The sequence below is a fragment of the Syzygium oleosum genome, unplaced genomic scaffold, assembly GCF_021117445.2.
Source record: "Syzygium oleosum isolate NSW1041296 unplaced genomic scaffold, Sole_v2.1 Sole_v2.20, whole genome shotgun sequence".
Classification (NCBI taxonomy): Eukaryota; Viridiplantae; Streptophyta; class Magnoliopsida; order Myrtales; family Myrtaceae; genus Syzygium; species Syzygium oleosum.
In genome coordinates, this window is record NW_026607504.1 from 4,230,754 (window position 1) to 4,240,786 (window position 10,033).

General features: G+C 40.4%; 1 protein-coding gene across 2 annotated transcripts; it reads left to right on the forward strand.

Annotated features, from left to right (window-relative positions):
* Positions 1–5,476: 5,476 nt before the first annotated feature.
* On the forward strand, positions 5,477–8,988 carry LOC115683679 (G2/mitotic-specific cyclin-2). Of its 2 annotated transcripts, none has more exons than XM_030608246.2 (11): positions 5,477–5,697; positions 5,817–5,952; positions 6,071–6,127; positions 6,452–6,497; positions 6,611–6,760; positions 6,885–7,022; positions 7,636–7,725; positions 7,835–8,056; positions 8,191–8,289; positions 8,532–8,710; positions 8,823–8,988. In XM_030608246.2, exons 1-11 carry the CDS (start codon positions 5,643–5,645, stop codon positions 8,971–8,973), a joined length of 1,323 nt encoding a protein of 440 aa, XP_030464106.1. In that variant the 5' UTR covers positions 5,477–5,642; the 3' UTR covers positions 8,974–8,988. The 2 variants fall into 2 exon arrangements, with proteins under 2 accessions (XP_030464106.1, XP_030464105.1); XM_030608245.2 differs by having other exon boundaries at positions 5,480–5,697; positions 5,814–5,952.
* The last annotated feature ends 1,045 nt before the right edge of the window (positions 8,989–10,033 follow it).

Consider the following 10,033-nt stretch of genomic DNA (forward strand, 5'->3'; position numbering starts at 1 on the left):
GTACAGAGAAAACGGTTCACTCAAAACGATTCTGGGCTGACACGTGTGCACAGGACAATAATGACTCTTCACGATTTATCAGAAGGAAGCCAAAATAGGCAAAGTGCATTGCATGTGCATTACTGGAACATGGCAATGTCATAAACCTCAACTGGCATATAAGGTAAATGATTAACCCTAGCAGGATTTTAATTACCCAAAATGGCTCTTCCTTTTTATCCTCTATCGACTGCGTGAGTCAATGCGTGGTATAGTCTCTAGGAGATTTTCAATAGAGTCGTGTTAACAAGCGCTCTACAAATACTAGTTAAAATTAATGAAATTTACCCTAGCATATATTAAAAAATTTTGAAAAATAAGCAAGGACTAGTTTCGAAAAAGTCATTAGTGGTAACGGACGAGGTTTTGCTATAGCTAGGATTAGACACTTGTCAGGCATTCGTGATGTGTTTGGTCACCAACACGTGACCATGACACAAAAAGCTATTTATCTTACTAAGAACTCAATCCATCTCCCTCTCCTATCTCTTTAGCGCCGTTGATCGTGCCGGCACCCCCCGATTCTTGTCGGCCGCCACCTCCCGGCCATTTTCTTGACCGTGACACAAGCACCACAGCCGAGGCTCCCTAATACTTTGCTCCCTTGTTCCCCCGGCCTTCTTTGTCTTTCATCTCTCGATTGACCTCAGAAGCGAAGGACTCGAGGCTTGTCGACCTCAGATCCGGTTGATCTAAAGTAGACTAGAGATTCGACCACCCCCGTTGACCTCAAACCGCAGTCGACGATGGAGGTTGGCATGGTCATGCCTTGGATGCTTTGTAAAAGCGAGTGACACAAGGGACAATAGCTTCCATGGCAGTGGCTGGCGGTCATTCAGCGGCCGGGGTGGCGACATCCAAGGCCAAGGTGGCGAGTGCCGGCGGGTGCCGGCAGGTCAATGAGACAGTGAAAGAGAGAAGAGAGAGGGGAGGCTTGTGGTTTTTTTTTTTTTTTCATTTTCATGGAGGGGGTGTTTGGAGTTTTTTCCCTTGAATTTCACCTTTCAATTAAGTTTACACATTGTTAATTATAAAATCCATCAACGAGCGACCTGTGTCCTAGCAGCAGAATTAACACTACTGCATGATGCTGCTAAACCTCTTAACAACTGTCCTAGGGACAATCCTTGACATTTTTCTTATCAATCGAATTTCGCCAAAATCTTTGAAAGTTTGATAGGTTTTTGCTTTATAATTGCCCGGAAAAAATATAATATGCTGGTTAGTTCTGCATAGACATCAAAGCAATATTTGGTATCTAAGTTTTACTCTATAATTATAAGATATAAAGTATAATCAACCGATATTTAGATATCTGAACTGTGCCCCGACCGGTTTGTAATCATATAGGATTCAAAGCATTTCTAAATGTTGTGGGTGCCATTGGGTTCATCATAAGATCTTTGGCTTCATTTTTTTTTCTTTATGTGTTGAGATATATTATGTTTATGGTCTTCTAGTGAAAGTTGCGGAGATAATGACGTAAAAAATCACAACCCCGAAGACCAAGGTCTGCTATAGCTAAATTTGAAAGCCACCAAGGCCAAGCCACAGCTACAACAACAGCCAGAATCAAAAGTAGCAGCCACTCCATTTACAAGGTGAATTTGGAAAAAATCTTAAATGCACATGGTACACATGAGTCTCGATTCACATACACCGTTTAATGAGGTGGGTCCCATATAAAGACCGTTTGATTGAACGGTGGTTGTGAGATGGACTCACATTATTCGAGTGTGCCCCCGTTACTTGCTTATGCATTAGGGTTCATACTCATTTGGCATACTTTGACCTAGTAATTGAATATAAATTGTTAAGATCACCTTTGTCATTCAATAGATGATATTCACATGTGGAGCAACTCGAACGTTAGTAGGTCATAAGGGTATGGAAGCCAAACTCTAGAGGTTCAACATGTTCGAAAGAAGCGAGAGAGAGCATACATATATCATAGGGCCTCGACGGCGAAATTCAAAATACCAAGCAAACGTGGATGACTTTTGCAATGTGACTATCCATATCCATTGTTAGTAACTGAAAAATCGAGTGGAGACTACAAGTCCTCAATAGTCAAAGGAATAGCGACTCGAAGCAATGGAGATCATGTGTGCCTGTATCTATATTTTGACATTTCCATTCTTTTGGCCAGCAAAGTTTCTATTCTATGCATCTCCCGAGAATAAAAGAAATACCAAACATGTTCGACGACGCAAATATGGCTGTTAAAGACTTTCTGAAGTATTTAAATAAGCAGAAACCCGACATGCTGTTCGAGAGATAAAAATAGCAGATTGGATACTTTTATAAAAGCTAATTTTGCTTATTCGTTTTCCACGCTTCGATAAGGTTTCAAGTATAAGAGCTTTAGCATAACCTCTGCCGAGAAGATTTGACAAAATGCCAATTAAAATATGCTAAGATTGTAAGCGAAGATTTATTTTTTACCTAGCTGCTATAACTCGCGAGATGCGCAATTCAAAGAAAAATCGTAGGCTTAGTCAATCATAGACGAAGTGATTTGAGCCTTTAGAGATGTAGGCTTGATAGGGGATCCGCGAGATTCAATAGCTCAAATCAGTTATATGATCCGTCACAATATGCTATTATCCCGATCATGTGAAGTCGAATAAAACTATCCGGTCATTCACAAGACACGTTTTTAATTCTTCACTTCCTGCTGCACGAGTGGAATACTACTTAGGGCCTGTTTGGTTTAGCATTTGAAATGCTCATTTGGGCTCTAAAGTCCCTTGGTTAAATGTAAATGGCGTTTGGCAATTTTTTGGAGCACTTTGGGGAAATGCAATCGCATTTCCAAAGGCTTCTAAAGTCCCTTAGCCTGAGGCAGGTCTTGAGGCACTTTCGCAAGTTGCATTTTCGGAATGCAAGGTGCACTGTTCATGCACACTGTTCATCTTCCCGAGTAACCAAACCGGAGGCCGGCGACAGCTGCCTAAGAGGTCTTGCCACCGTCGCCTGCGGGTCGGCCGATCTCCGGCGATCGCCCCCTGGGGGTCGCCTGACCCTGGCGACCCCCAGGCGGCGATCGCCGGAGGTTTGCTGACCCGCAAGTAGCGGTGGCCGGACCCGCGTGATCCAAGGGACGCCTAGGTCAGGCAACTTAGGTCGCCTCACCTGAGGTCGCGCGACCCAGGCAAGTGTCGGCTTGGGTCGTGCGACCCTTAGGCGGTAGTGTTGCCTCGCCTGAGGTCGGGCGACCTCAAGCGAGGTTGGCTGGTCGCTAGATACGGCTAGCGAGAGGTTGGCCGAGCGACCGTTTTGGTCTGCCGGCGGTGGTTGAGTTCTTTGTTGATTTTTTTTTTTTAAATATTAGCAAAAGTCATTTACAAAATTAGTTTTTACCAAACGGTATTTAGACCAAAGTTGCTTTCAAACGTGATTTTAAAATATACATTACCAAATACTACTTACATTTCGAAAAACAATTTTAATTCAAAGGTTTTTGCATTTTACCAAAGGTATTCCCTCGAAACCGAACCAAACATGCCTTTAGTCAGCTAGAAGGGCCAATTTGAGAGCGGGACAAGTTGGGAACGGGCTGAAACGTGTGATTCGAAGACCAAGTCGGAGACTTAACCTAATTCGAACTTAGATATACCACGGTGGTATTACCACCTCTCGTTGTTATTATTATAATTATTATAGGTTCTTCTTTTTCAAATCCAGACAGGATTAAACGGTCTACTTTCCGTCAGAGACACGTTTATACTAAAGCTTTAAATATAGCAGGCGCGCATCAGAACCGTCCCCTACCTGTGCCTGCGTATCATGCTGCTCCCTATTAAGGATATATATCATCGTCTCATCTAAATTTTTTTCCCCAACAAAGAAATTTGGGATTTTTGTTTCGTGTTTAATGCAACAATTTAATGCCATGGAACTTAAGATGTGCATGCCAAACAGCATCGTCATAAAGGCCTCATGCTCCCATTTCGACTTGCGAGGATTACATTCCGACATCCACGTCCGCAACATTATGGGTTTGGCTGTTAGGCCACTGATCAAGATGTGATAAGATTAAATAAGATAAAAATGCCCCAGATGACAGAAAATCCCATTACATGTTTTAAATTTTTTCGAAAAATTCAATTTAAAAACTGAAAAAAGAAAAAAGAAAAAAGAAAAGAAATGACTCTAACATTTATCACAGTGATTGACCATTGATGCCGTGGTGGCACCATTTGCGACCGCCCCCATGGGGGTCGCCTCTGTAGCAATTATCCGACGTCGACAAAAAACACCTAAGATAGTTTGAGAAACACCATATAAGATAAGGTTATTATATCTAGATTTTATCCGGTCCACCAAATATAGCCATAAAGTATATGAAAGTAATAAAGATATTAAAGCTCTTTATATAGAAAGACATCTACCCTCACTATAATTTGGGTTATATATCAAGTCTGCATATCTACATATTATGGTTTTACCGATTAGGACCATAACTATGAGACCATGCCACTTTTGGATGCACCAATTAACACAATTTTCACTTTCCTTCTATTTCATCCTTAGACTCTATCTTCGTGAAAGAACTATTTAATTTCTTTACAAAACAGATGACGATCGATCGGATTTGCCATAACGAGATGAGCTTTATCGTGCATATCAATCATGTCTTATTGCACAACTCAAATTCGAATTTAGAGATTCATGTTGGTTGGCCATGCAACGGATTTGCGAGTTCAAATGCTGTCAATTTAGATCTTATCCTCCAAAAGTGTGCAATTTTTGGGAGGTTCCCCTAGGGAAGTTCAATAAATGAGAAAATCAGATATTTCCTAAATAACAATTGCAATAGGGAGGACAAGCCATGATTGGAAAAAAAAATCTGTTCTTGTCTTGGAAATTTCTGAACAAAGCAACCTGACAGACAAACCTGGTCCAACTCCACAGCGCAGCGCAATCAGAAAATGCCAACTCAGAAAAGGCCAGAAAAAGTTCAAGGAACGGGCCCCACATTCAACTCGGAATCATCCACGCGGCGGCACCCTATTCGTCCACGTCGACACGTGGGAGTGGAGCGGCGCGTAGGGCGGTAGGGGAAGCGGAAGCGCGGTCCGGTCCGACGTGCCGTAAGGAGCAAACCGTCACATCCGACCATGAAGAGGCCCATAAAAAAAACAGTTTGATTTTTTTTTCATAAAAAGTAATTAAAAAAAATGAGGAAATGCGAAATTTGAAATCAGGTGCGGCACGCCGCATGACAGCGCAAGTGACCGTTGTTTGGACCGAAGGAGGAAAAAACCCCGAAAAGAAACTCGTCGGCGAATCGGCACGATCCAACGGTCTCGCTTCACTAGCCGTTGCGTTCGAAAAAAAAAAAAAAAAAAAAAAAGAAGAACCTCGTCCTCCTCCTCCTCCTTCAGACATCTCGAACCCTTTATTTTCTCTCTCTCTCTCTCTCTCTCTTGCCCGTGAGATCAAAGGAGCCGTCGACGCACTCTCTCTAGGTCTCTCTGGGTGGTGGGTGTTTGGGAGAGAGAGAGAGAGAGAGAGAGAGAGAGAGAGTGGGAGAGTGTGTGTGTGTGTCTTGAGGAGTTGATTGTTCTTGTTCCAGATAAGTGTTCGCAAAAAGGAAAATGGGTTTATCTGATGAGAACAATGCTGCTCCGAGCAAACCCACAAATCTTCAAGGTAGAGAAAGAGAGTTCTTGTCTGGGTTCTTTTTATTCTCGTGCAGTTTCGATTTTTCGGATTCAATCTGGGCCCGGATCTGATATCGTTCGTCTAATGGATGTCGATCAATTTAGGAGGAGGGTTGGAGATTGGAGGCAGGAAATTCGGGCAGGAGATTAGGCAAACCAGGAGGGCGTTAAGCGTGATTAACCAGAACTTAGTTGGAGATCATGCGTACCCATGTCATGTCGTCAACAAGAGAGGCCACTCCAAGTAATTGTTACAATTCATTCAAACAGTACCCAAAGAGAAGATGACGAGTATGAATTATCTTGTAGTTTAGATTGTGACAATGCGTTAAAGCTGGTCTTTTTTGGGCTTTGAAATGCAGAAGAGATGCACTGTGCGGGAAGGATCAGGTGGATCCAGTTCACAGACCAGTCACAAGGTTAGACTTTTTTTTTTCTTTATGAGACTTTGAGCTTGACCCTTTTTTCTTGTCTTCGCAACTCTTCTTTTTTCGTCTGGTTGATGTCTAGAAACGGAAAAAGGAACGAAAAAAGAAGAAAAAAGGGTGATGTTGAAATTTCAAATTTTCAAATTTAGATCTCCAGCAGAGACTGTCAAAGTCAAAGTGTGTGTGAGGATGCTCATATGCAAAGTGGATCTCTTAGGGAGAAACTAACCAGCTGAATTTGAACACATGCATTGGCCCAAAAGATTATAGTCATAGCATTTGCATTTTGATGGATTAAAACATGTCGTTATATAGGAAGTTCGCAGCGCAAGCGGCGAGCGCGCAGCAACATTGCCCCGAGGTTTGCACTCTTTCTCTATCTTATTACCTTATTTCGAATTATTATTTTATGTTGACAGATCGATGGCACGGATTTAAGTGTAGTTCACTGATCAGACACTGCTTGATTAATAGGAAGCGAAGAAGCCAAGAACGGCGGTTCAAGAGCGAAATGAATTTGGAGATTGCATATTTGTGGACGTGGAGGAATGCCAATCATCTTCAGAAAATCAACCAGTCCCTATGTTTTTGGAAATCCCAGAATCAAGATTGGATGATCACATGGTGTGTTTCTTCCCCCTCTCAAATTACAGCTACAGCATTTTTCCTTAATTTAATCATGAATTTTTCAACTAGTTTGGCACATGAGAGCCATAATTAAATTTCGATCTAATTAATTAATCATTAGGAGGAAGTGGAAATGGAAGATATAGTGGAAGAAGAAGAAGAAGAGCCAATTATGGACATTGATGGTAGAGATCAGAAGAACCCACTTGCAGTGGTTGACTACATTGAAGACATTTATGCCTACTATAGGAGAACGGAGGTGATTAATTCATCTCTCTCTCTCTCTCTCTCTCTCTCTCTCTCTCTCTCTCTCTCTCGCTCTCTCTCTCTCTCAATATTCGTCATGAAATGGAACAAAAAGAGAAATTAGCTGTACTTGGTCCCATTTTCTCAGATTTTAATGCATGCATGGCCAAACATTTAAATGTTTTACTCCTTTTGTCCCCATTTATTGTAGAATAGCTATTTTGATTGGTTGTCAGTTTTCCATACAAGGATGCATCCCAGGAAACTCGAGATAGGTTCATAGTATTCTCATGGAAAAACCATCATGTTCTTCAAGCATTTAATTTCCCACGCTTAGTAATTCCCGAAATCTAAAAATTCTTTTTGATTCAGAATTTAAGTCACTCCCTGTATTCTTGTTCTAATTATCTCATCTTTGGAGTTAATCAATTACTGTTTTCTCAAAAAGGGTATTATATAAAGCCTGAGATTGCAAAGTATATTAAGTAAATTGGCAAAACTGAGAGGCTACGTGCTGGGCTGAAGAAATTAATTCATCACTGAAACTGGAATATAACATAGGGAGTATAAGGTACCATTATGGAATGTAAAGATCACTTTTAACCATAATAACTCGCTCTATGCAGAATTGTAGCTGTGTCTCTGCAAACTACATGGCACAACAAGCTGACATTAATGAGAAGATGAGGGCCATTCTCATTGACTGGCTTATAGAGGTATAACTCAACAAATTTCCCATAGTCGAATTGCCGATTATGTTATATTCGTTTCGATTCAAATGACGATGTTTCCTAACAAGTTCCTCATTTGATCAATCTGGAACAGGTGCATGACAAATTCGATCTCATGCACGAAACTTTGTTCCTCACAGTCAATATCATAGACAGATTCTTGGCGCAGCAATCTGTGGTGAGAAAGAAGCTCCAGTTGGTGGGGTTGGTGGCTATGTTATTAGCATGCAAGTATGAAGAAGTCTCTGTTCCTGTTGTTGGAGACTTGATTCTCATATCGGACAAGGCTTACACCAGAAAGGAAGTTCTCGAAATGGTGCGACCTTTAAAATCTTGCAAACATACAATATCTGGCTGCAACTGAAATTCTTTTTCTTTTCTATTTAAGGAAATTTAACGATCCTTGAAAATTAACGGGATTTTATTATTTTCTGGCCGACTTTTTTCCAGGAAAGTTTGATGCTCAACTCGTTGCAGTTCAACATGTCACTGCCTACACCATATGTTTTCATGCGACGGTTCCTCAAGGCTGCTGAGTCTGATAAAAAGGTTAGGCAAGTCGCCATCAGTCACGACATCGAGAACGGTTAAAGTGCAATAGATTCACACGTTGGGAGAAAAATTGAAAATTCGCGAGAAAAGGTCCTCTTAAGCCAGTCTCCTATATAAACTGTTGTCAAAGCCTCCATTAAATTTAAGTCTTCTGGACTAGGTCAATGATGTTTTATGTACCTAATAAGCATGTAGAATTCGATGAGCCTTCTTCTGAATGAACTATTTTAAATGAACAGCTTGAGGTGCTATCCTTCTTCTTGATTGAGCTCTCGCTGGTGGAGTACGAGATGCTCAAGTTCCCGCCGTCTCTTCTAGCTGCCGCTGCGATCTTCACAGCTCAGTGCACCCTCTATGGTTTCAAACAGTGGACTAAAACCTGTGAATGGCACAGCAACTACACAGAAGGCCAGCTCCTGTAAGTGGTGACTTCACTTCTTTTCTCAGTGATTTTCCTTTGGACTTCACCAAGTTCTTGAAGCGATCGATATTGGACCATCCTAATGGCAATTTTTCCCCCTTTAATGCAGAGAATGTGCACGGATGATGGTGGGTTTCCATCAAAAAGCAGCAACAGGGAAGCTTACAGGAGTACATAGAAAGTACTGTTCATCAAAATTTGGTTACACATCAAAATGTGAACCTGCTAACTTTCTATTAGGAGAGCTGAAGAATCCATAGCAGGAGCCCGGTGTACAGCTTCTTCTGCTTCTACATACTAACCTTTTTTTTCACTGGGAAAAATTGGGTGAAAAATAAATTTTGCGCTTGGGAATCGGTAAAAAAGAGAAAATTCTAGATTTTAAGCCTACCTCGGTTGTTAGTCTCTTACAGCCAATTGTTTCATCATTGAAGACTAGGCTAATGCTTTTCCTTTCCCAATTGTAATTCTCGTCTTTTGTTGTAACAATAAATCGATAGATACTGATTCGAAATAATATTTCCCATAAAAGGATCTCTTTCTTATATAAACTCATTTCACACATATGTTACATATTATAACCGTTACACAAAAGACTTTCATATTCCAAGCAATTCGAACCGATGACAACAAGATCTAACTATTTAGAGCATAACACCAAAGATTGATATATCAGTTGATAAATCGCATTACCTTAAGTTAGATAGAAATAAATAGAAATATTGAGATGGGTACAAATGCCGATGTACTTCGCCTAGCTCTTAGCTGCAAGAGAAATCAGCCGAAGCCATGTTTTTTGATTTAATAATTTGGAAAAAGAACTGCATTGACAACCCTAGATTTAATGTAAGGAAAGTAATCAAGTCTTCGATAGATACTGATTCGAAATAATATTTACCATAAAAGGATCTCTTTCTTATATAATCATTTCACACGTGTTACATGTTATGACCGTTACACAAGACTTTCATGTTCCAAGCAATTCGAATCGATTACAACAAGATCTAACTATTCAAATCATAACACCAAAAATTGATATATCATTTGATAAATCGCATTACCTTAAGTTAGATAGAAATAAATAGAAATATTGAGATGGGTACAAATGCCGATGTACTTCACCTAGGTCTTAGCTACAAGAGAAATTAGCCGAAGCAATGTTTTTTGATTTAATAATTTGAAAAAAAAACTGCATTGAGAACCCTAGACTTATTGTAAGGAAAGTAATCAAGTCTTCAATCTTTCAGTTGGTGCGATCAAATCTTTAAATTTCTTTTTCTTGAAGAATGCAATCCAATTTCATTTAAATTCTTTGATATC

Coding starts and splice junctions, on each gene's coding strand:
- LOC115683679 (XM_030608245.2), top strand. CDS start 5,643: ATGGGTTTATCTGATGAGAACAATGCTGCTCCGAGCAAACCCACAAAT. Junction 5,953..6,070: donor AACAAGAGAGGCCACTCCAA/GTAATTGTTACA, acceptor TTTGAAATGCAG/AAGAGATGCACTGTGCGGGA. Junction 6,128..6,451: donor GTTCACAGACCAGTCACAAG/GTTAGACTTTTT, acceptor GTCGTTATATAG/GAAGTTCGCAGCGCAAGCGG.